Genomic DNA, 26,631 nt, shown 5'->3' on the forward strand with positions numbered 1-26,631 from the left:
ATTAAATTTAAAGATATGAAAATTTAAAAGAAAAAAGATTTTTTTAAAAAAACAAACGTATACAATTACAAAAAAAAGGAAAAAATTAAAAAAAAAAAAAAGAAAATCCTACGCTTGCAACACTGTAGCATTCCTCCAACATAGCGCTAAGTATAGCGCAGGGTTGGAGGAATGAACCCAACACCAAAGGCAAACACTTGTATGCAACCGTTGCACGGGTCATATTCGTGTGACGGGTCTTTTATATGGGTTATCCATTAAAAAGTATTACATTTTATGTCAAAAGTATTACTTATTATTATAAATATGGATAGGGTTGACCCGTCTCACGAATGAGACCGTTGCACAGGAGTGTTACTCAACACCAAATTGGCGTTTTATACCAATTTGGTGTTGGGTTGGAGAAGCCCTAAGAATCATCAAATCTTACATGTAAGATTGAATTCCATAAATAAAATTCATCCATTATAAATTTACACTAAGACAAGAAAGAGGAGTGAAATGCGGGTATCTGATGGGTCACGGAGAACTGAATATATAGAATATTTGATGAGGCCGAGAATAATCCATTTCTCACCCATTACTCATATCTTTATTTTGCTTTTCTCCCAACCTTTTTTTTTTCTTTTTTAAATATTCTTCGTTTACACTCGCTCCAAATCCGTCACCTTCTCATCGCTTCATCCCATTTCCGGAAGATTCTTTCGCACATTTCCACACAGACCCGTGTGCGTGATCTTATTCAGTTCAATTCTTGATGCTTCATATTCTGATCTTAGCTTGAGCCCGTTAAAGTTCTCTTCCTCTTCTTTGTTTTCGTGCTGAATTTGGGTTGTGTTTCAGGTTGAGTGACGATGGTGTTGTTCGAAGTTGTACGCGTCGAAACCACGCCTTTTGAGGGCCAGAAACCTGGGACATCTGGTCTTAGGAAGAAGGTGGGGGGTTTTTTTTTTTTTTGGGGGTGCGGAATGTGATCCTGTGTTTATTTCGGATATGAACTTCCTGAGGACCTTTTGATTTGCGGGACGTTTATGTTTATTTTTTGGGTTAAAAATGTGGTCTTTTCTCTTTGTTACTGCTGATTGATAAGCATTTCAAGTGTTGTGTGATCTTCTCTTTTCTTTTCTGGTGAAAGACTTGAATGGCTAATGAAAACAAGATCTGAGGTGTTATTTATAAGGTTTTTGTAATCAAATTTTGTAGATCTAATGGCTTTGACATCATTGAGTAGCATCATAAGGTGGATAAAATTCATCCTGTTAGGTTGAATCTCATGCCATGCTGCCATAATCACTGATTGCTTTGCGCATTATATACAGATATAAATGTGAGATCTTATGTAATTCTGCTTTTGTTTGGTGGATCGGCATACATAAGTTCCCTTTGGTGCAAATGCTACATGAATGTTTAATGTCAACAATCATCTATATTGAATCATATGGAAAAGAAAATAGAATGATTGGCAGAAAATAGAATGATTGGCGTGGTCATCTTCTAGAAAAGAAAAGTAAATAGTTAATAGCTCCGACAATCAACCATAGAGTGATCGAAATGAGTGTCATAATTGTTATGTTTTTAATTGACTTTTCGCATGAACCCAATCTTGTGGTTTCTGCTAAGATCACAGAACGCCAAAATGAAAATTTCCCCTCTATGCAGTCTCCGGGATTAGTATTAACAGAAAGTATATTTAGTTATTTTGGAATGGTGGTCAGTCATGTTTGAGTGAGGAGTCCAGGTTAAGCAATTACTATGCAATAATTTAAAGAGATGACCCTGGTGCATTTATTTTTGGAATTTTCAAAGTGGTTAATTTAGTAGACTTTTAGTCTCAAGTAGTGGTTGGTGTCTCTCATGGTTGAATCTGACATAAAGTTGTCATGTATGATTCAGGTTAAGGTATTCAAGCAACCACATTACTTGCAAAACTTTGTTCAGTCCACATTTAATGCTCTTGGAGCTGATAAAGTGAGAGGTTGGTGTTTTTCATTCGTATGCATTATATTTTTCGAATTCCCTTGTTCCTGTTCTAGAGTTGAACCAAAAATGTATTGTCATGAATTCTGAGGTAGAGGACTCTGCATCTCTTTTTCTGTTGCAGTTTTCGAATGACTATATTTGGTTTTGAAGGGCAGTGCGGTGTTTACTAAAAATTGAAGATCAACATAGATCTAATGTTTTTTAATAGTCTGCAGATAGATATTGTCGTTTTATCATGCATATTAAATGATTGACTCTTCTTGAGGAATACATGAACAAGTTTCCTGTGTCTGTACATGATGCTGGCATGCACTTGTCAATGCATTCATTTCGTTTGATTTGGATGCGTACTGATTTTAATAATATAAAGTATAATCATGTCAGTGTGAGGTCATACTAGGGACTTTTGATATTGAATATCTAACAGCAATGAAAGTATGAAACAATATCATTTGAAATCTGTATATAGTATTATCAAGCTATCTGCAGGCTGAAAATGCCGCTCTTTGCATTTATATTATTAGTCTTCTGAGTGTTCCCACATCGGTCTTTCTTTGTTACGATAAGTTTTTTTACAACTTATCGAGTCTTAGATTCTTTTCCGCGTAAAAATAAGAAAAATGTGACGGTTACAGTTACACTTCTATTTCGTGTTTGTCATTATGAGTTGCTCCTTTGTTGGGACTTTTCTAAATTAACTAAAGGAAGATGTTTTTGAGCAATTATAATTTGGATTGTATATGACTTGATTATCCTGTTTGAGAACTTTTCGTATGAATGCATTTACTATTTGGTTATCGAAAGAGTGATGGACGAGAAAGAAAAGGCACTTACATCTGTATCAACTGGTTCCAAACAATGCATGCGCTCGAACACAAACCTATATGTAGATACTACATGGATACACCCATGAACTAAATAGATACCAATTGCTATAAGTACATTACTTTGCTTGGATTCTTTTTTAGGTGCTACACTTGTTGTATCTGGTGATGGTCGCTACTTCTCAAAGGATGCTATACAGGTACACCTGTAAAATTTGTGTGCAGAATAATCACGGTTTTTTTTATCAGTCATAGATTGGATAGTTATTATTGAAGTCAATTGTCAATGGAAATTCTGTATAATTTATATGTAAGTTCTTTTTGTCTTGTTTTAATACAAGACACCATAATTAGAAATTACCTTGACAAATATCTGTTTATTAATTTAAGTGACGTGTGTAACAAAGAAGTTTCTTTTATTTTTTTTTGGGAATTTCATTTATAATAATTGACTAGATATGTCAAAAGAAATATGATTGAGATAAAAAGAAGGGATGGAAATTGGGTGAGGAAAATTTGAGATGTGAAGATTGAATATTTTTATTTGGACCCACCAGGGAGGAAAAATTGGTTGAACATTTTTTAAATAAGAAAAGAAATAAAGCAATTAATCAAACACTCGTATCTTTTTGTTTTAATACTCGATAAGATTTTCGTATTGAAAATTGTAAATGACAAAGCTTACTTTTGGCTCTTGCTGCATAGAGGACATTGCCTACTGGTGTCATACTTACAATAGTCGTTACTCGTTAATCCAGATGCACAAGTCATTACTTTGGAATAAAAAAAGGGAACAATTAGATGGAGAGCATCTCTCATGCATTCTTTGAATTTGAAGTCTTTGAAGAAGAACGAGAAAGTATTTCCCAAGCTAAAGAAATAATTTTTTCTTGGTTCTTTTTTATCAAGGAATTTCATCTTGATGGCTTGTAATAAATGAAGTGTCTTTATTTCTGGGTTTTAGATAATTGATGTTTGAGATGATTTCCTTAATACTGAGATTATTATTATGATTTTTTTTACAATGGTAGATCATCATAAAAATGGCTGCTGCTAGTGGAGTAAGGCGTATCTGGGTTGGTCAAAATGGATTGCTGTCCACTCCTGCCGTATCTTGCGTTGTACGTGAAAGAGTAGGCCATGACGTAAGCAACAACTTGAAAACTCTATGGAACCATTTCTCCAATTTTCACATACATTCACCACTGTAATTTTTGAAAAATCTATTTGTGAAACCTGAGCAGGGATCCAAGGCAACTGGGGCATTTATACTGACAGCAAGCCATAACCCAGGCGGGCCCAATGAGGTATTTTCCTGATGTTCCAGGTCTTCTATATTCTTTTATGTCCTGAAGCATTTCGAGTGGATTTTTGAAATGGAGATATATCATCATCGAACTCATGAAGTGAAATGATGATGGATATTATCAGACGATTCAGACCCAAACCTTGTCATCCGTCCAGTCAAAGTATTTTAAGGAATTTGGATTTTGTTTTCCACAGTGAGTTGTTTGACGCACACTTTAATGTTCATGGTTTGATTATCAATTTTTTAGCTACTATATATCTTACAGGAACTCTTTTAAGAACTTTTAAATTATCTAAGGACATATTCATTTTCACCCATGTTCATTGATTATAAATATGAAGTGGTGCTCGTTCTCCTGCAGTCTCCGCTTTATCTTAATGCCTCTTTCACTATTATCTGTAATTTCAAACCAAATTTGACTTGAATTTATTTATTATCGTCATGAATATTTGAAGTGACCATTTGTTTGAACTGTATTTTGCTACTGTTGATCACTTTTATTTGTTGCCATTGAACACAAAAAATTTATGGTATTATGCTATAACGCAGTGACAGTATGTTGCACTAAATTTGTTATGGGTTTCCAGATCCCAGAAACAGTTGTCAAAATTGAGTGCTTAATAAACGCACACACTCGCATATTGTTGAAGCAACTGGTCAATTTATGTTTAATACTAATAATGGTATTTCAATATATAATATCTGTATTGCTGAATTAAAACTTGGTCAATTTATGGAGTCTTTTAATATTCTGTAAACCCAATGTGGCAAGTGAACATTGCTGAGATGGAATGGTTTGCAATTATAAAGAGTGGCATAGAATGGTCAGCATCAGAGAAGGTGACTTGTGTTACAGCTACAGTAGGAAAAATAATTGGAAAACTTTGCACATTCTACTTTTATCCAATAGATTTACAATATTAAAATAACTTATTCTTATGCTTAGTTGGGTGTGTAATTGGCCTGCTCTTAAAAAGATAATTTATTAAAGAAGCTGACAGTGTAATAAGAGCTTTTCGTATGCCGGTTTACGCTTTGACTCGTCCTTGAATTCATCAATGTTGGAGGTATTAAATGTTTAGCTGGATATAATCGTTCTTTAACAGCAAATGATTGCAATATTACATGTTACAAAACTTGTGTTGTACATGACTATTTTAATCCATATTTATATCTTTCTTTAACAGGATTTTGGAATCAAATACAACATGGAGAATGGTGGACCTGCTCCGGAAGGAATTACTGACAAGATCTACACGAATACTACTACAATTAAGGAATACTTTATCGCCGAAGGCCTGCCGGATGTATTAACTACTCTTGGAATTCATATTCATTTGTGCATACAGAAACACATGCACGAACTTGCACACATACATATATATAAAATTTCACAAGTAAACATTTTTCTCATGACATTCAAACGACATTACAGGTGGATATCTCTACAGTAGGATTGAATAGCTTTGCTGGTCCGGAGGGGCAGTTTGATGTTGATGTTTTTGATTCAGCCGATGAATATGTCAAATTGATGAAGTATGTTCTTTTCAATTTACGTGGACTTTTCCAAATTTATACAAAAAATATTGCATTCCGTAATAGCTCTGATAGGGAATGATAAAACTCAATATGGGAAATTTGAAATTCTAAATAATTTGGAAGTTAATCAGATTATTGTCATTCTAGTAATAAATAAATAATAAATAATAAATAAACTAATAAATATTCCAGTATTTAGCTTTGATGAGTTCTGCATGAAATTAGTATCAGCCTTGTCTTTTTAATGGAAATTCTCCTAATCTCATGACTCAATCGCTCTTCCATTATAACATTTGTTTTCTGATCCTTTCCAGGTCCATTTTTGACTTCCAGTCCATCCAGAAGTTACTGTCATCTCCAAAATTCACTTTCTGGTATATATGTTCTTGTTTTGATGACGTGTAGAATATTTTTTTCATTTCTCTGGCTTTAATAGTCTGTCTGTGGTTTTGCATTGACTTTTGCATTTGCTATTAGTTACGACGCTCTTAATGGAGTTGCCGGTGCTTATGCTACACGTATATTTGTGGAAGAGCTTGGTGCAGATGAGAGCTCTCTACTGAACTGTGTGCCCAAGGTTTTTTGATTTTGCTCTGGTTTTTCACTAAATCATAGTTATAATAATGACTCATTGATGAGATTTTTCTCTCTTTTGACTGAAATCCGAGCAGGAAGACTTTGGTGGAGGTCATCCTGATCCCAATCTAACCTACGCAAAAGAATTAGTTGCACGTATGGGCCTTGGTAAGACAAACAGTGAGCAGGAGCCACCAGAATTTGGCGCTGCTGCTGATGGAGATGCAGACCGCAATATGGTTCTTGGCAAAAGGTGCCTCTTTGGACAATTATGTTCGTTTTTGTAGACATTAATGTCATGCTTTTGACTTGTGCGCTGCTGTCAGGTTTTTTGTGACTCCATCTGACTCCGTGGCTATCATTGCGGCAAATGCTGTAGAAGCCATTCCTTACTTTTCTGGTGGTCTAAAAGGAGTTGCAAGGTTTGGCTCTAGTTCTTTTATCATTTATTCATGTGTTTCGAGTCTTTTTCAACTCTGAATGCATGTGAGTAGATGGACAATGCACAATTTGATTTATTTAGTTCTTGTGCAGGAGCATGCCCACGTCAGCTGCTCTTGACGTTGTAGCGAAGAACCTGAATCTGAAATTCTTTGAGGTAACATCTTAAGTAATTTTTTACAAAACAATTTTGTTCTTTTAATGCACTAATTTTCTGGATCTAATTCTGTTCTTGCTGGTTAGGTGCCCACTGGCTGGAAATTCTTTGGCAACCTGATGGATGCTGGAATGTGTTCTGTTTGTGGTGAAGAAAGCTTTGGAACTGGTAAGATAAACGTTTAATTCTCCACAATGCACGGATGAATCACTAGCATTTTATCTTCTCTACTGGAATGAGATGACCACCGCAGTTTCTCATTTCACACTTTATGTCACAGGTTCGGACCACATACGAGAAAAAGATGGAATCTGGGCTGTTTTAGCATGGTTATCTATTCTTGCCTATAAGAACAAGGATAATCTCGGAGGAGGCAAGCTCGTGACTGTCGAAGACATTGTTACCCAGCATTGGGCTACATATGGGCGTCATTATTATACTCGTTATGACTATGAGGTGTGCACAAAACTCAGTTGGTCCATAATAAATTGTGTTATACGTAACATTATTATATTTTCCTTGAATCATTTGATAAACACGTGTTGCATTTTGAAGAACGTTGATGCTGGTGGCGCGAAGGAACTTATGGCTTATCTGGTTAAGTTGCAATCCTCGCTTGGTGAAGTTAACGAGTGAGCTTTCTTTTCCACGTAAATTTTTATATTTCTGTTGAATTTGTATGATAAGTTCTGTACAATGCTCCATGAATTTCAGTATTGTGAAAGGAATACGCTCAGACGTCTCTAAAGTCGTAAATGCTGATGAATTCGAATACAAAGATCCTGTTGATGGTTCTGTTTCGAAGCATCAGGGCATCCGATATTTATTTGAAGATGGTTCCCGACTGGTAAATCATCTTAAAGACAACTCAAATTTGCCAGATATGGAAAATGTTGTGATAAAAAAATATCAATGCTGATCCATTTGGGACAATGCACCAGGTTTTCCGACTTTCTGGAACGGGTTCTGAGGGAGCGACCATCCGGCTTTACATCGAGCAATACGAGAAGGATCCATCCAAGACCGGGAGGGATTCCCAAGAAGCGCTTGCTCCACTGGTGAGATTCTTAATTTCGGTGTATATGACCTATTATGATATGGTTATATATTCAAAACAAACTTCCTAAAGGGCAAAAATCGAGTCGTCTCACTTTTTATTCAATCTCGAATTCGGGTTTCAGGCAATTTTTGTTTTAAAAATGAATTTTTTTGAACATGAGTTTGGCCTGAAATATAGTCCGGATTCCAGCTTGATTCATCCTCTTTGAACTTATTTATTGTCCAACTAGATCAAGTAAATATTTGAATCATGATTTGAGCTTGTGAAATTTAGTAATTTGAAATGTATAACAAAATATTAATAAACTAACAGCTCTTGATCGTTTGAACAAAATCATTCGGAATCAAATTCAGTTCCAAAATATATTCAGAGTCTCGGCAAGAGTTTCGAATATTCGAAATATAAACCGGATGGCGTATAAATCTGCATCCTCACCGAACTTTCTTTCTCGATTGTTGGCTTGCAGGTTGAGGTTGCTCTGAAGCTCTCTAAGATGCAAGAATATACAGGCCGATCTGCCCCCACAGTTATTACATAGATGCTGCAGCAACAAATTTTCACTATGGTATGAAGTAGAATAAAAGAAATACAGATCTGGATTATAAATTCTGCACCTGTTAATTTCTGTGTCATGAAACAAGAGTTGATCTTGATAGAATATTTTACGGCGAGACGATTTTGTCGTGCGGAAGAAGATAAATAAACAGAAGGGAGGTGTGCCTTCATCAATATTTTGTTCAATCTTTTGGTCTTCTCCTTAATGTTTAGAGTATGTTTATTAATTATCGTCATATGATCTAATGAGTTTGTGTCTGTGAGATGGCATATCTTAAAACACATCTTTTTTTATAAGTTGAGTAGAGTCGGAGATTTGTTTTATAAAATTAACCCGTGAGATTTAAGCATTTAAAGCGAGTTAAATGTATTGATTTGGTAAATAATAGTGAGGATGACTGACCGTGGTAAAGTTGTATTTGAGAGAGCTTGTGGGAAGCATTTCTCAAACTTTTCCTTAACAAAATTTCATAAAATTTCAAAATTTTGTGAAGAAAAAACTTGGAAATGCTTCTTAAAAGCTCTGTCAAAGACTACCTGAGTCTGTTTGACATGCAAAAACCATTAATGAGATTGAACAGATAAATACAATATTAGTATTATTAAAATATTTGAGTAAGATATGAAATAGTATGATAAATGATAATTTTTTTGGTTTGATGATTAAATATAGGATAATATGTTAAATTACATATTTACATTTTTCAAAATTTATTTATATTTATATAAATTATAAATAAATAACGATACAAAGTATACTATTATAATTTTATATTCAATGATTTGGTGCGACATAAATAATTAATTATTTAATTGATGTGATATAAATAATCAACAAATAAAATTGCAATCATACATTTGATGGGAAGCAATAAAAAAATAGAGTAAGTATTTTGTGATATGATTTTACGAATTTATATTTATAGATAAGTCGAATCAATCCAAATATATAATTCAAAATAATAATTTTAAAAATAAAAATATAATATTTTTTTATGAGTCGAGTCGAATGTATCGTAAGATGGTTTCATACAAATTTTTATGTGAAAAAAAAAATATTTTTTCAATTATATTTTACTTGGTTATTTAAAGTAAAAAAATATATGAAGTTTGCATTTTTTTTTAAAAAAAATGAATTATTTCTTCGTAGAAGAGCATCATTAGTCAGAGTTTGCAATATAGTGGTTCTTGATAAGCTTCAAGAATTTAACCGTGCATGGGTCATCTTCCTACTTTACTTACTAGTAGGGGTGTAAACGAGCCGCGCTACTCGTGAGCAACTCGTGAGTAGCTCGGTCAAATCTTGACTCGAGCTCGATTTGACCGAGCTCAAGTAGCTCGAGCATACAATCGAGCTCGAGTCGAGCTTTGAAACTATGTGACGCGAGCTACTCGATAAGCCACATATATATATTAAAAAATAATATAAATAAATAAATATAAATATAATATATATAATATTATATTTATATATTAATTTATTTATAATATTTATATATTTATTTATAATATTTATATATTTTATTTTATTTTATTTATTATATTTATTTATTTATTTATTTATTTTATAATATATATAATATTATATATATTTATTAATATATTTTTAATATATATATATATATATATATATATATATATATATATATATAAGAGCTCGAGCTCGAGTACTCGAACTACAAATGAGCTCGAGCTCGAGCACATATTTTACTACTCGATCGAGCTCGAGCTCGAGTAGTAAAATATGAGCTCGAGTTCTACTCGAGCTCGGCTCGGCTCGATAACACCCCTACTTACTAGTCCAAATTTTGTGGAGGACAATTAAGTAGTTGACATGTAGTAACGCGTACTCAGTATTAAGTTGATTAAATGCAAAACATGATTAAAAGTTACTAATTAAACAAATCAAGAGATTGAATGGAATTAAAATATGAATTCTAGACTTTAGAACTACCGGAGATATCGGAAGATCCGAAAACTAGTTCGAAAGCACCGAACCAAACCCTTGTTCAAGTTCAGAGGCGGGGCAGCTCGAAAGATCCCAAAACTCAGTTTAGAAGGTCTGAACTCCCCAACTTCGGAAGAAACAAAGTGTGCATGGTTGGTTCGAAAGTTGAGGAACAGTTCGGAAGTTCCAAACCCACGATCGGAACGTCCGATCCCTGTCCAAACCAGTTGTCCCTCAGTGTCCGAACCATTTTGACTCAGCAATTGCATCCAGGGTTCGGAAGGTCCGAACCCAGCCAGCCAGATACGTGGCTATCTTGCAGAGTTCGGAGCTTCCGAACTCTGCCTATAAATAGCATCCGAAGCAGATTTCTAAATCACAAATTCCTAAATTCCCTTCTTGAGTAGTCTAATAAGAGGGTCCAAAAACGATAATAGTGAGGTGCTTCTGGAATAACATCAAAGTGTGAGCAGAAACTAGATTATCGACATCAACGGACTAACGACGGACGAATGTATGGTCCGAGAATCCTATTTAAATATAAGAATATTTGTTAGCTTAGTTAAGACTTTTAAAACATCTTTAGTGATATGACAATTACTTGACTGTATGTAGGCTTGGAACCTAAACTTTGATTAGACTTAGTCTACTACTAGAGGTATGTAAAAACTGACTGAGATTGTCAGCTGAGTATGCATGTTGTATTTATGTATCATGATACATATTTTACTGCTTTTCATACATATTTCATGTGCACATATTAGATGCAAGGAAAATAACTTCATTTTAAGGCCCTCACCTAAACTGCATGCATCTTCTTCTTGCTCACCATCATTTCATTTTGTAATCAGAATTTTTCATAAACACGTTGTAGGAAATTATAAACAACGATCTCCCAACTTCCACAGTATATAATTGGATTCAAGTATTCAAGTATTCCATTTTGAATAATTGGAGGGAGTGGTTCTTTTTAAACAATGATCTCCCAACTTCCACAGTATATAATATACATGCATCACAATTCATTATAAGATGAATGATGAGAAAATGCCAAGACAATATATATATATATATATATATATATATATATATTGTGAAAATGTGTCTTAAACTAAAAAGGCTTATAAATCCATAATTCTTTCCAGCTTGGACTCGAGATATTTGACTGGCCATATTTTATCTTTGGGCTTAATCTAAGAAGCCCAATTACTTTGTTCTAATGGAAAAGAGGTTAGTCAGTTAAATGGGGAGGAAGGAATCAAAGGAGATAAATGGGAAATAACATAATCACATTGAAAATACTCTCTCGGATTTTGTTCTTGAAGTTGATCATATCAGAAACCAGAGAAAGCAGAGGGAATCAAGAAGTATAGGGAACAAGTACTGTAAAGGTAAAGTAGCTTGGATTGTACTTTGTCTTTGAAGATTAAGCTCTGTAATCTGTAACTTTCTGATTTTCAATCAATAAATATGGTGGGCTGTTCGTCTGTGGATGTAGATAATTTTGATCGAACTACGTAAACTGTGCTGTCTTGTTTTTCTTTTGCATTATGGTTTACTCAAGTGCTTAATGTGTTCCGTGTGGTGTGTTTGAGCTGAATTGGGTTCTGTTGTTATATGCTTGTGTCTGGTTTCTTGTTATTGAGTGCATTGAGATCGTACTTGCTGAGGGTTGAGTTCTCTGGTTGAAGATTAAAAGTGATCACATTTGCTTACAAGTGGCGCCGTCCGTGGGAATCACATCGGAGAAAATGGGATCACTGAAGTTTGATTTGGAGAAATTCATTGGGAAGAACGACTTTTATTTATGGAGAATCAAGATGAGGGCAATACTGATTCAACAGGGTTTGATAGATGCTCTTGAAGGGAAGGAAGAAAGGCCTGGGGATGAAAAGGCAGCCAAAGATAGAGAGGTCCTGATAAACAAGGCACACAACACCATTGTATTGTGTCTTGGAGATAAACCACTGCATAAAGTGGCCAAGGAGACATCACCAGCTGCTGTTTGGAACAAATTGAAGTCTCTCTATATGACTAAATTCTTGGCTAACAGGTTATATATGAAACAAAGACTTTATTTCTTCAAGATACATCAAGAAGAGGAGCTGGATGAACAAATAGATGAGTTCATCAAGATTCTTGACGATCTGGAAAATCTTGACATAAAGCTTGATGATGAGGACCGAGCTCTGATACTATTGAATGCTCTCCCTAAGTCATATGAAAATTTCAGAGACGCAATGCTGTATGGAAGGGAACAATCAATAACATTGGAAGAAGTACAATCGACCATTCAATCAAAGGAATTACAGAAAAATTTAAAGAATGCCATCGAGTCTAAAGGAGAGAGTCTTGTAGCTCGAGGAAGACCTGAGAAGAGAACAATGAAAACTAAGGATTTTAGATCCAGATCAAAGAGTCAGACGAAATATAAGTGTTTCCATTTCCATAAATAAGGACACTTTAAACGGGATTGTCCTGACAGGAAATTTAAAGCCAAAAGTGAAGGGGAAGTTGCTGTGGCAGAAGAAGGATATGAATCAGCCGAGGCTCTAAATATAACTGGAAAGGATCCTAATAATGAGTGGATTTTAGACTCAGGATGTTCATTCTTGTTGTGAAAAATGCTCGCAAGCGTACGAGTGTCAAGTTATAATAAAGTGATGAATCAAGTATCGTTCCCACAAAGAGTAAAATGAAAATATTCAGTACTTGTAATTAAAATAGTATAAACTTTATCTAGAAAATCAATGATCAAGAATTTTGCAGAAAAATAAAATAATCAATGAGTTTTTGATAGCACGCACACAACTTTTAGATAAAAATCAACCAGAGGAAAAATTGTCTAGAAGTTTAGATTTCACCTGGTTTCAACAACAATCAATCCTAATTAATTAATCTTCATGAATTTCAGTCAATTAATAGCCAAGAACACTTAAGTTTATTATTTCCCTCTCCCGAGAAACAAATAATTTTTATCAACTACAATTCAATTTCAATATCCCTATTAAGAATTTACTTGTAGTGATCTATGTAAAATAATGTTCTATTTAAAACTCCGTTAAAATTATATACTCTCCCGAGTTATATAAATAATTAACAGTGTATTTTCCAATGGTCCTATTCAAAATCTTATCTCCCGAATGCCAGATTTCAAATAAATATTACAATTCAATTAGTGATCAAGTAATTGAAAAGATAATCAATTCTAAAAAAAACAATTAATCTAGAAGAAACTCAATTCAATCAAATCAAAAATTCATGAAAGCGTCTACACCAGGTTCCATCCGACCTTTAGACTCTAAAAAATTAGTTCATAATAAAATTCTAAATAAAACAATAATTCATGTTCAGAAAATTCAACATCAGATCATAATTTAATAAATAAAAGATGAAAAAAACAAATCCGTCGATGCAATGCCGTGTCCGGTCTATCGATCTCCATCTTCGTTCTTCACGATAAAGCACAGAATTCCTTCAGAAATCGCACGTTCAAACTCTCTGATATTTCCCTGATATGCATATCTATGTGTGTGGCGGCTCTCCTCATTAATTCTGACGTCTAATCCTTTTTATATGTTCTAGATAAAATCCCAATGCAAAGCCCAAAAAAATAATTGCCCGAAATAATAAAACGCTGAAATCTCTTCACGAGGCGGGTGCTCAGTGAACGGCGCGGATGCTCTTCAAGTTCGCTCTTTTAATTTCTCTCACCTTCAGGAAGTTGTGCATTTGCACTTGGTTTTCTTTCTTTAGCGCTAAGTTAAGCGCTAAACATTGAAGCCCAAAAACTCTTCAAGACCAATAGCTGTTTTTTTTTTTCTTTTCTTGTTCTTTTCTTTTCTACATCCTTTTTTCATTCTTTTTAATTTTCTTCTCAAATTCTCATTTTTCTCATCTTTTCCACAACACTTCAATAATTTCCTACAACTACAAAACAACAAAACTCCGTATAAATCTGCTCGAAACCAATAATTAACGATTAAAATCATATATAAATTAAGTGTATAAAATACACTTATCAAATACCCCCAAACTTAGTTTTTTGCTATTCCCGAGCAAAACTATCAAAACAATAAATTCCAAAAACTCATATCCACAAGATTAGTCAAGAAATATTATGGAGCAATGACCTCAGCAATAATTTCAAAAATTCAAATCAATCTCATCCAACCTACTAACACTTGAAAATTTTAATCATACTAGATAACTTCATAAACTTACAATCTCCGCAACTCACGTTCAAAACACCCTTATCCAAGTTCAATTCAAACATTCAAAGATCATGAGGATTTTTCAAGGTAACAAGGTATCAGAATTAAGGATATGAAATAAAAAACACTCACAATCGGGTAAATGCAAAGAATAATATTGTGTGCGTGTTTCGATCAAAAATTCATAATCATTAAAAGAATCAATCAACAGTCCATAGGCTAAATTCTCGCAACTCTTCTCCACTAGTATATTGGGCAAGTGTGACTCGATCAATAGGACTTAATCAGCTTATAATGTAAGGCCTGACACATGGCTACAAATGAAGGAATAAAAATTCAAAATAAGGAGTAATTTATGCTCAACTCTAATTTCCACTCCTTTTCATTCACATTTTCACACTTCTTCTTCACTTCATTGAATTTTTTTTTTTCATTCATTTTCTCAACTTTTTCATTTTTTTCTACTACCTTCTTGATTTTTTTTTCTTTTCAAATCTTTCATCACACCATTCCATATTCACAAATATCAACTAGGAGCATATAAAATTTTAGCATTCAAATTACTCCCTTAAAGGTAGGAAATAGTGTTTAGGCTATCATAGGTAGTAAATGTAGGACCTTGAAATAATGACGAATGAGGGTTTATCACACGTTTACATGCATACCATTCGATTTTCAATAAAGCTCAAACAAGGTACTAGGAATAATATGCATTAATAAGGTAGCTTGAAAGGCTCAAACGATTTTTTAGAAAAATTGCCTAAATCATCCCTAATCACATTTATGCCTGTATTGCCTCGAAGAGTGTCCGAACTAGTTCTAGACAAGTCTCAATTCACAATTAAATCATACAAATTTCAATCAGTGCAGAAAAGAATAATCATCAGCAGTAAACGATGATTTTCACAAATTTCAGATTTTGTACCTCAATGTACTCATATACGTGTAGCTTAGATGGGCAACTAAGGATAAATTTCATTCAATAAAAATTAGGCCCAAAAATTTCAAACAATGCCTCAATCATCTCTATTTCTGTATGTTTTCAAATTCAGATTCAAGTATTAATCATAGAGTATATAGGAAATTGTTCATCCAATTGGTTCTATTTTTTCAAAAATCAGAATTTGGTTAAATAGGTAGACAGTCATGGATATCAGTTATAGCACAAAACAAAGAAAATTTCATCATTGGCCATGCCTCCAATTCTTTCTCGACTCCATTCAACTCATATCACATAAACAAACTCAAAATATACTTAAAAAAAAATTGTAACTATAAAGCGCAATCAGAATCAAACCAATCAACTCAAACTATCAAATACAACTAAACATCTAAATCATTGCACAAAATGATTCATCCCCCCAAACTTAGTATAAGCATTGTCCTAAATGATTAAATGCAAGAAAAAAAACAAGGACATGTACCTTAGCACCGAGCATCAGGACCCGGTATCATCATCCTCTTCATAACAAAAATTCGCAGCCGCGATAACATTGTGAAGGCGGTAGATATACACAACATAACATCCAATTTAACCTGCAAAGAATACATGCACACGATTAAGACAAAAAAAAAATAAAGCCCAAAGCAATAGACACAATATAAAACACTTAATATATATGGGAAAAAGAAAGAGTGCTAGGCATGGCGAGCTTCAGATGTTTGATTGCCCGTGGTGTGTTGCAACTGGGGAGTTTGGTGGCATAGGGTTTCAGCGGGAGTGGTGCGCTGTTAGTGGATTGTTGGCGCATGAAATATACTCCCTTCAGAAACTCGATTGCGCATGAATGTTGCATCGTTTGTAAGCTTGATAGCACACCTGCATGAGCTCGATGGCGCAAGATGGAATGCTGATTAGGACCTTGTAGCACGTTCGCACGTTAATGAGTGATTCAAGAGCTGTTTGGACTGCATGATTTGCTAGGATGTGGCACTGCTGATAATTGAAATCGCATGGAGTACAGCAGCTGATACATGCGCATTTGTGCTGAGGGATACACTGATGATTTTTGTTTGTGCATGGATGAGAGCATGTGAGGTGATGCGCGATTGCTCTGATTTCTGCGCTAATGATTCATTGTTAGCGCAAGGTTGAGCAGCTGGTCGTTTGCGCGTTTGCGGATGGTTGGGCGCATAAGGGATGATAGTTAGAGCTTAGGGAGGTGAAGATGAATTGCGCATTTGCGGATGGTCTTGCGCTGTTGAGGATGTTGTTGGCGCAAGATGAGACACAATTTAGATGCGCGATTGCGCTTAAGGAGGCGCGGATTGGGTGTTGTTGGCGCAAGATGATCAGGTGGGTTGCGCGTTTGCGCATGGTTCTTGCACCTTCAATTTTTTTTTTTCATTCCAGACATTGCGCGGGCGCTCCTTATTGACAGCGAGGGCGCGCTGTAAGTTCGCATATCAGATGAAAGACACTCCAAACTTGGCGCGGTCGCTCTTTATAAATAGGGCAGGTGCACTGTGAGTTCAAAATTCCCATAATTTTTTGGGCCTACATCACGCGGGCGCCCATAGAAAAAGGGTGGGCGTGCCTTCTGTTCGCATAACATGTTCTACAACCTGAAAAATTTTGAATATTTGAGAAGAATTAGGCTTTAAAAATTTATAATAAAATACCTAAAAAACAAATAAATAAACAAAAATTAAATAAAATGAAAAATAAACAAAAAAGCTTGGGTTGCCTCCCAAGTAGCGCTTGGTTTAAAGTCGTCAGCCCGACTTTCACCGGTATTAAGTTTTTTCCTTCTCTTTAACACGCCAAATATACTTCACGACCCGCCTTTTAAATTTCGCTCACTTTTTTGGCGCTTTCTTCTTTGATTCAACCTCAATGTCAGCTCTTCGACAACCTTCCAACTTCACAACCGGCTCAATCAAGCACAATTCCTCAATAGATGGATTAGGTGTCTTCGTAAATAAGTTGAAAATCACTCTCTCGCCTTTCACACCCATCGATAATTCACCCTTCTTGACTTCGATCTTGGCGTCCGCAGTGGCCAAGAATGGTCTCCCAAAAATTAGTGGAGCATCATGATCTGCTTCAATGTCCAAGATCACAAAATCCGCCGGGAAGATGAATTTATCCACCTTGACTAGAACATCTTCAACAATACCAAGTGGATATGTGATGCTTCTATCCGCCAATTGCAATGAGATCATGGCCGATTTCATCTCTCCCAACTCCAAGGCCCTGTAAATAGACAACGACATTAAGTTAATATTGGCCCCTAAATCGCATAATGCAGTAGTAAAATGAGATCCACTAATAGAACAAAGAATAGTAAAACTCCATGGATCCTTAAGCTTCTGTGGAATCTTCTTTTGAAGCACGACAGTGCATTCTTCAGTCAAATTCACCACTTCATTCTCTAACAGCCTCCTCTTCTTGGACATCACCTCTTTGATGAACTTTGCATAGTTCGGCATTTGCTCCAAAGCATCAGCAAAGAGGATGTTGATATGAATTTTCTTGAAAATCTCCAAGAATTTGGAGAACTGCTCATCCAATGTCTTCTTCTTGAACCTCTGCGGGTAGGAGAGTGGAGACTTATACATCGGTTTCTCTTCAAGTTCAGGCTTCTTCTCTTCGACCGCTTCCTCAACTGCAGCTGTTTCAGGCATCTTGCTCTTAGGTTGGCGAACTTCATTATCCACTTGCTTCCCGCTCCTCAACGTGATAGCATTACACTGCTCCTTGGGATTTACCACCGTGTTACTCGGGAACTGGCCTCTGTTATTATCTTTCAAGGCATTTGTCAGCTGCCCAATGCTAGTCTCCATGGATTGAAGTACAGCACCCATGTTGGCCATGTGCGTCTCCAAGATATCTAGACGAGTCTCAATCCTCGCCATCCTTTTACCAGATTCCTGCACAAAATTACTAACAACGTCCTCCAAAGATGGCTTACCCTCACTCTTAATTGTGTTGTATGCCGGAGGAGGATTTAACACATTTTTATTGTTAGCGTAAAATTTTTTTTCATGATTTCTCAAACCTGGGTGATAAGTATTGGGTACATGATTACCTCTGTAAGCTCCATAACCTCTCTGATTTATGTACTGCACTTGTTCAGGATAGTGAGATTCGTCCATAGCACCCGGCACACCTGCTAGTTCTGTAACACTCACTTTATTCAACGCAGCTACCTGTGTAGTCAGTGAAGATAATTGGGCAGTGATAGATGTGAGAGGATCAATGTTGTACACTCCAACAGTCTTCTTGACTCCCATACGCTCAGATGACCATTGAAAACTATTGATTGTCATCTGTTCCAGCATATCATAGACCTGAGCGGGATCCTTTGCAAATATAGTACCTCCAGCAGCAGAGTCCACAGACATTCTCGTGGGCGCATTCAGCCCATTATAGAACAGTTCAATTTGCTCCCAATCTGCAAATTTATGGTTAGGAAAACGTCTTAATAACTCTTTATACCTTTCCCATGCCTCGTAAAGATGTTTAGAGTCCATCTGCCTGAATGTGCTGATTTCAATCTTCAGTTGGGTGGATTTGGCAGGTGGAAAATATTTTGCAAGAAATTTTTCTGCCATCTCCTCCCATGTAGTGATACTCCCCAACGGCAGTGATTGTAGCCAACTTCTGGCTTGGTCCCTGAGAGAAAAAGGAAATAACCGTAAGAGTATAATATCCTCAGACACACCATTAATTTTTACCGTATCAGATATTTCCAAGAAAGTGCGCAAATGTAGGTGAGGATCGGCAATTGCACTCCCATTAAACTGGTTCTGCTGAACCATGTTGATCAATGCAGGCTTGAGCTCAAAATTGTTAGCATTGATAGTTCCACGAGCTATTCCAGAGTAGTGATCCTGGATTACTGGCTTGAAGTGCTCTCTAATTGGCACCAAGGGAGCTTGATTCTCTTCTGCCATTTTGTTAACTTCTTCTCTTCTCACTCTTCTCAAAGCACGTGCAGTTCTCTCGATCTCCGGATCAAACAATAGAGAATTTGCACTTTGAGATCTTCGCGTGAACTGCAATTTAAAAATACGAAGAAATCAATTAATAACTTAAAATAAAATAAAAAACTCTAAATTAAAACATAGACTAATTGGTAACAAGACTAAACAATAATCAAAATTTACTCCCCGACAACGACGTCAAAAACTTGTTGTGAAAAATGCTCGCAAGCGTACGAGTGTCAAGTTTTAATAAAGTGATGAATCAATTATCGTTTCCACATAGAGTAAAATGAAAATATTCAGTACTATTAATTAAAATAGTCTAAACTTTATCTAGAAAATCAATGATCAAGAATTTTGCAAAAAAATAAAATAATCAATGAGTTTTTGATAGCACGCACACAACTTTCAGATAAAAATCAACCAGAGGAAAAATGGTCTAGATGTTTAGATTTCACCTGGTTTCAACAACAATCAATCCTAATTAATTAATATTCATGAATTCCAGTCAATTAATAGCCAAGAACACTTAAGTTTATTATTTCCCTCTCCCGAGCAAGAAATAATTTTTATCAACTACAATTCAATTCCAATATCCCTATTAAGAATTTAATTGCAGTGATCTATGTAAAATAATGTTCTATTTAAATCTCCATTAAAATTATATACTCTACCAAGTTATATAAATAATTAACAGTGTATTTTCCAATGGTACTATTCAAAATCTCCTCTCCCGGGTGCCAGATTTCAAATAAATATTACAATTCAATTAGTGATCAAGTAATTGAAAAGACAATCAATTCTAGAAAAACAATTAATCTAAAAGAAACTCAATTCAATCAAATCAAAAATTCATGAAAGCATCTACACCAAGTTCCATCCAACCTCTAGACTCTAAAAAATTAGTCCATAATAAAATTCTGAATAAAACAATAATTTAAGTTCAGAAAATTCAACATCAGATCAGAATTTAATAAATAAAAGATGAAAAAAACAAATCCGTCGATGCGATGACGTGTCCGGTCTATCGATCTCCGTCTTCGTTCTTCACGATAAAGCACAGAATTCCTTCAGAAATCGCACGTTCAAACTCTTTGATATTTCTCTGATATGTGTATCTATGTGTGTGGCAGCTCTTCTCATAAATTCTGACTTCTAATCCTTTTTATATGTTCTAGATAAAAGCCCAATGCAAAGCCCAAGAAAATAATTGCCCGAAATAATAAAACGCTGAAATCTCTTCACAAGGAGGGCGCTCAGTGAACGGCGCGGACGCTCTTCAAGTTCGCTCTTTTAATTTCTCTCGCCTTCAGGAAGTTGTGCGTTTGCACTTGGTTTTCTTTCTTTAGCGCTATGTTAAGCGCTAAACATTGAAGCCCAAAAACTCTTCAAGCCCAATAGCTGTTTTTTTTTTCTTTTCTTGTTCTTTTCTTTTCTACAGCCTCTTTTCTCATTCTTCTTCATTTTCTTCTCAAATTCTCATTTTTCTCATCTTTTTCACAACACTTCAATAATTTTCTACAACCACAAAAACAATAAAACTCCGCATAAATCTGCTCGAAACCAATAATTAACAATTAAAATCATATATAAATTAAGTGTATAAAATACACTTATCAATTCCATATGTGTCCAAACAAATCATGGTTTGAAAGAATTGTAGAATCTGAAGAAGGGGTGGTGTTACTGGGAAACAACAAAGCTTGCAGGATTAAAGACATTGGAAGTGTAAAACTGAGATTACATGATGGAACAGATAAAATCTTGCATGATGTTAGACTAGTACCTGAGCTAAAGAGGAATTTGATATCCTTTGGAACTTTGGATTCACTTGGTTATGTCTTCAAATCAGAAAATGGAACACTTAAGGTATTGAAAGTCTCTCTTGTGGTTATGAAAGCTGTAAAGAAGAATTCTTTGTATACACTATTGGAAAGTACTATAATAGTGGTGCATTAGTAGTGCAAGAAAAAATGGAAAATACAAGGTTGTGGCATCTAAGGATGGGACATTTAAATGAAAGTGGACTAAAGAAATTAGCAGAGCAAAATTTACTTTGTGGAGACAAGATCACTGATCTGGATCTATGTGAGCATTGTGTGTTAGGCAAAGCAAAAAGGGAAAAATTCCAGCAGGCTGTTCATACCTCAACTAAACCACTTCAGTATGCACACTCAGATCTTTGGGGTCCATCAAGGACAGAAACAAATGGAGGAGGTAGATATTTCATGTCTATCATTGATGATTTTACAATGAGGCTTTGGATTTATGTACTCAAGACAAAGGATGAAGCTCTTGGCAAGTTCAAAAACTGGATACAAATAACAGAAACAAAAATAGACATGAAAGTGAAGAACTTGAGGACTGATAATGGCTTGGAATACTGCTCTGAGGAATTTGCATAATATTTTAAGTCTAAAGGAATCACAAAGCATAGGACAAAACCAATAACTCCACAGCAAAATGGTTTGGCAGAAAGAATGAATCGAACATTGCTTGAAATAGTAAGATGTATGTTATTGTATGCTAGCCTGCCAAAGTATTTTTGGGGTGAGGCACTATCTACAGCATGTTATTTGATAAACAGAAGCCCTTCTAGTGAAATAGGCTTCAAGACTCGTATGGAGTTATGGTGTGGGACTCCCTCTGATTACTCAAAGTTCAAGATATTTGGTTATTTGGAATATGCACATGTAAAGCAAGATAAATTGGAACCAAGGGCATTAAGGTGTGTGTTCATAAGATACCCTGAAGGAGTCAAAGGTTACATAGTATGGAACATGGAACCTACTGGTACAAGATGCTTCAATACCAGGGATTTCACCTTTGATAAAAAAAAGATTGGGATACTTAGTAAACAAAGAAGCAAGTACCCAGAAAGATGATGTTCTGAGTGAATCTGAGGCTGATCTGGAGCTTATAAAGGAGAATTCCTTGAAAGAAACTAAGGAACACTCTGAAACAGTACAGTTGATAGAAGATTGGTCAAGTAAGGAAGATCTAAGTACCTATGAACTGGCCAGAGACAGAAAAAGGAGGGAAACAAGGCCTCCTCAAGATTTGGGTTTGCTGACCTAACATGGTATGCACTAACAATAGCAGAGTAGGTGGAGAAACGTGAACCATCAAGTGATAAGGAGGCAATGTCTGGAAAATTCAAAGGACATTGGCGTGATGCAATGGATGAAGAAATTAGCTCACTTCTAAAGAACAATACATGGAAACTTGTACCCGGACCCCAGAAACATAGAGTTTTGGGATGCAAGCCTTACCAAATGACAACAAGGTAAAATACAAGGCAAGACTTGTGGCCAAAGGCTATTCTCAAATTGAAGGGATTGATTATAAGAAAATATACTCGCCTGTTGTTAAACACTGCTTTATTATACTGGTACTTGACTTGATCACTCAGTTGGATTGGAAGCTAGAATAGCTTGATGTTAAGATTGCATTTTTGCATGGTGAATTAAAGGAGATCATCTATATGAAACAACCAGAGGGGTATATAAAGTCAGGAGATGAAAAGCTAGTATGTTTGTTAGAAAAATAACTTTATGGCTTGAAACAAAGCCCTCGGCAATGGAATAGAAGGTTAGATGAGTTTATGATGAAGCTAAAACTTGTAAAAAGCAGTTATGACAGCTGGGTATATGTCATGAAACAAGGAACTCAAGTGAAGGTTATATTGTTGCTTTATGTAAATGACATTCTTATAGCTAGTAAAGACATATCAGAAATCCAATGGTTGAAAGACAAGTTAAGCTCTGAATTCGAGATAAAAGATCTTGGGAAAGCCAAGAAAATCTTATGCATGGATATCATGAGGGAAAGACAGTCAAGGATGCTTAACTTGACACAATCAGCATATCTGAAAAAGGTACTGCTAAGATTTAACATGAATGCATCTAATGAAGTTGGCACACCTCTAGCACAACATATAAAATTATCATCTGAACAATCACCTAAAAATGATGGAGAGAAGATAGAGATGGAGCACATACCTTATGCTAGTGGCGTTGGTAGCATTATGTATGCTATGGTCTGTAGCAGACCATACCTTGCTTATGTTATAAGCATGATTTCCAGGTTCATGTCAAATCCTGGAATTGAACATTGGAAGGACCTGAAGTGGGTATTCAGGTACTTAAGGGGATCATCAAGTCTGGGATTAATCTTCAAAGGACAAAAAAGTGAGACAAATCCTATAGTGGGACATGTGGACTCAGACTTTGCTGGAAACTTGGACACCAGGAAGTAACTTAGAGATAACATGTTTAAATTATTTATTTTCTTATTTAAGTATATTTGAGATATTATTATACATGATTATAATATTTATTTATCTCATGTCTAACTTATCTCTTTCTTATTTTTGTAGATTTGATATGATCAAATGTAAGGCCCGGGATTATTTGATTTAATCCGAGATTATTTAATTTTAATCCAAAGATATTTAATTTGAGAATTTTTAGAGTTTAGATTTAAATTCTAATATTCTTAAATTATTTAGGATTAAAATTTAATTAAAAAGAGGGCCGATGATTGTTTTGCAATTATGAAGTTTTGAGGGGCTAAAGTGTAAAATTTTGGATTTAATGACTTATACATGGAATCTATATGGTAGTGAACGTGTATTCCATCAGATTTTAGAGGAAGAAACGAGAACCCTTCTGAAAATTCAGATTTCTCAAGCAACTTTGATCTTTTAAAGCTCATATCTTTTGATCCGGTTGTTCGATTTCAAAACCGAGCTTAGTTCCGGGATCCTTGGAAGAAGAAATTTGATTTGATGTAAGTATTTTGATAGTATATTTTTAAAATGGTATGTTGAAGAAATTAGGAATCGATTAGATATTGGTATTCTAGAGTTGATATGTCTTACCGTATCGAAGTCGGATCGAAGATCGGATATCGTTTGAATTTCCGGCCTATGTTCGAAATTATGCTACCTGAATTTCTGGTTTAATGATGATATCTTACTGATATGTATGTGTTTGAAATTGAGGAAGATGAATATGTTATCTTTGAGTTTCAGTTATTGGTTTTGTAGCCGTTACGCCGTCGGTTGACGATTTTCTAGAATTTGAATCCAAGTGATTGAAATAGACATTCTTGAGTTGTTTGCTGATATTTGTAGCATATTTATCCTTCATTTTCAGTTAGTATTGAAGCTTGACGGGCTCGGGAATTCAACGGCGAAACCGGAATATAATAGCTCAAGGTTTGGTTTGAAGATTAGCTTGCAAGACTTAGTTTGTTGAGCAAATTTTGATTGATGTTGTTATTATAGATTTTCAAGACTTGAAGCGTCTATGATTCACAAGAAACATAAGGTATAAGATGACATCGATCGTAAGGTCTTTGAAACTCGAGAACTATGATTCTTGAGTTATCCCGCAAAAACCACATACTTGTTAAAATATATGTTCTTTGTTTAGAACTTGAATTGTGAATCCATCTCAGGTAAATGGATCTTTGAATTTTGTTATTTACCTTTGATATTGAGTTGGTTACGATTCCTAAAGCCCGGATATATCCAGATCAAGATCGGTTACGAATCTTGATTCCAAGATCGGAAATGAACAAACGAATCTTGAGACCGAGATCGGATACAAAATCTCGAGAACGTGGATCAATTAACTTTACTAAATACGCGTTCTATTTATGTTATAGCTTGAATTGATTTGCTATTTTTAACGCATGTTTATGTCGATTATACTGAGAATTATGTTATCACCAGAGTTATCCGGCTGTTATCTTGTTTTGTATGGGTTCATGACAAAATATGGGGCAGGATCTAGCCAGAGACAACGAGGGTAGCTCGAGTGAGAGTCCTATTAAGTGGCGACTCGGGTTGTAGTCGAAGATATGAACTTATATCTTTATCAAGTTTGTTAGAAGCTATGATACTTGTTTATAGTTTTGAAGAATACATGTTGAACTCTTGTGTCGTTGGTTCTTTTAATGTATTTGAATTACTAGTTTGATGTAAGGATTGCTTGTGAACTTGATTAGAACTTGATATATATGTTTGTGCATGTTGTAGAAGTAAAAGAGCATGTTTTGAAGAGGTTGGAAGAATAGAAATTGAGCTGCAGAAAACAGGGAAGATTTCTGTTCAGGGCAGCACCCGAGCTGCAGAATTTGGCAGTCCGAGCACAGCCCTGAGCCCATGTTTTTGCTCGGATCAAAGTGAGGGAGCCCCCGAGCGGTACTATTTGACCGCTCGAGCGCAACCCTATTTGGAAAAAAAATAATTTTTGTTTGATCTTTTCCCTCACTTGTTTAATTAATGATGTTTATTTATTAATTGCCCCTTAAGAATCGAGATTAGCAACCCAAGGTCCCCACAGCAAAACTAGGAAATCCTACGCAAACAAGAAAATATCGTGTAGAAGGATTCTTGTCTATATATTGAGATAGGTGTGCAGAAAGGAGAGAAGAGAGAACGACCGATATAGTGTGTATTCTAAAGAACTTCTGAAGAATATTTGAGGTCGTGTTCTTACTTGATCGATTTAAAGAATTGGAGAGCATTGAAGATTCAAGCCCGTGTTGCTCTCGAGTTTTAGTCATCAAGATTTCAACTCCTTGCTTCTTTTATTTATTCTATCTTGCATAAAATTTTTATGTGTTGTTTTTATGGTTTATTTTTTCACATGTTATGAAAAAATTGTTTTTACAATAATCACTAGTTTTAGGATTTGTAAAACTCTTTGAATTATTTTCTAGTGAAAGTTTTGCCCTGAGGCGATGCAAGAGTATTTTTTCCTCTACATATTACTCAAGGTTTTATTGAAGGTGTTGACAGCACTTTGTGCCAACACCTAAAACTGTTTATGTGCAACCACCATTCTCTTACAAGTGGCATCAGAGCCATATTCTTGATACACTAAGAACTGATCCTGGTTTGTTTATTTTATTATAGGGAATAATATGGACTCATCTACTACAGCCAATTCATTTTTGAAGCCTCCGGTTCTTGATGTCACTATTTATGCTTTGTGGAAAACAAGTATGAGCTTTACTAGAAAAACTATGGATGAACGTGCATGACAGGGTGTTATTACTGGTTGGAGTGCACCTAAGGCGATGGACA

The 26,631-nt window shown here is 35.2% G+C and overlaps 1 protein-coding gene across 1 annotated transcript; it reads left to right on the forward strand.

Annotated features, from left to right (window-relative positions):
• Window positions 1-589: 589 nt before the first annotated feature.
• On the forward strand, window positions 590-8,627 carry LOC140885527 (phosphoglucomutase, cytoplasmic). Its single transcript, XM_073292516.1, has 19 exons — window positions 590-728; window positions 844-935; window positions 1,894-1,975; window positions 2,949-3,004; window positions 3,836-3,949; window positions 4,049-4,111; window positions 5,301-5,420; window positions 5,549-5,649; window positions 5,967-6,026; window positions 6,130-6,229; window positions 6,324-6,481; window positions 6,555-6,650; window positions 6,763-6,826; window positions 6,913-6,994; window positions 7,107-7,282; window positions 7,382-7,458; window positions 7,541-7,673; window positions 7,768-7,884; window positions 8,353-8,627. Exons 2-19 carry the CDS (start codon window positions 855-857, stop codon window positions 8,422-8,424), a joined length of 1,752 nt encoding a protein of 583 aa, XP_073148617.1. The 5' UTR covers window positions 590-728; window positions 844-854; the 3' UTR covers window positions 8,425-8,627.
• Window positions 8,628-26,631: the final 18,004 nt, after the last annotated feature.

The sequence above is a fragment of the Henckelia pumila genome, chromosome 2 (genome assembly GCF_033568475.1).
Source record: "Henckelia pumila isolate YLH828 chromosome 2, ASM3356847v2, whole genome shotgun sequence".
NCBI classification, from domain to species: Eukaryota; Viridiplantae; Streptophyta; class Magnoliopsida; order Lamiales; family Gesneriaceae; genus Henckelia; species Henckelia pumila.

What these genes read in the sequence shown, in the direction of transcription:
- LOC140885527 (XM_073292516.1), top strand. Translation starts at nt 855, where the DNA reads ATGGTGTTGTTCGAAGTTGTACGCGTCGAAACCACGCCTTTTGAGGGC. An exon ending in CATCTGGTCTTAGGAAGAAG is followed by an intron (nt 936 to 1,893) that starts GTGGGGGGTTTT and finishes TGTATGATTCAG; the next exon opens with GTTAAGGTATTCAAGCAACC. An exon ending in TCGCTTGGTGAAGTTAACGA is followed by an intron (nt 7,459 to 7,540) that starts GTGAGCTTTCTT and finishes CATGAATTTCAG; the next exon opens with TATTGTGAAAGGAATACGCT.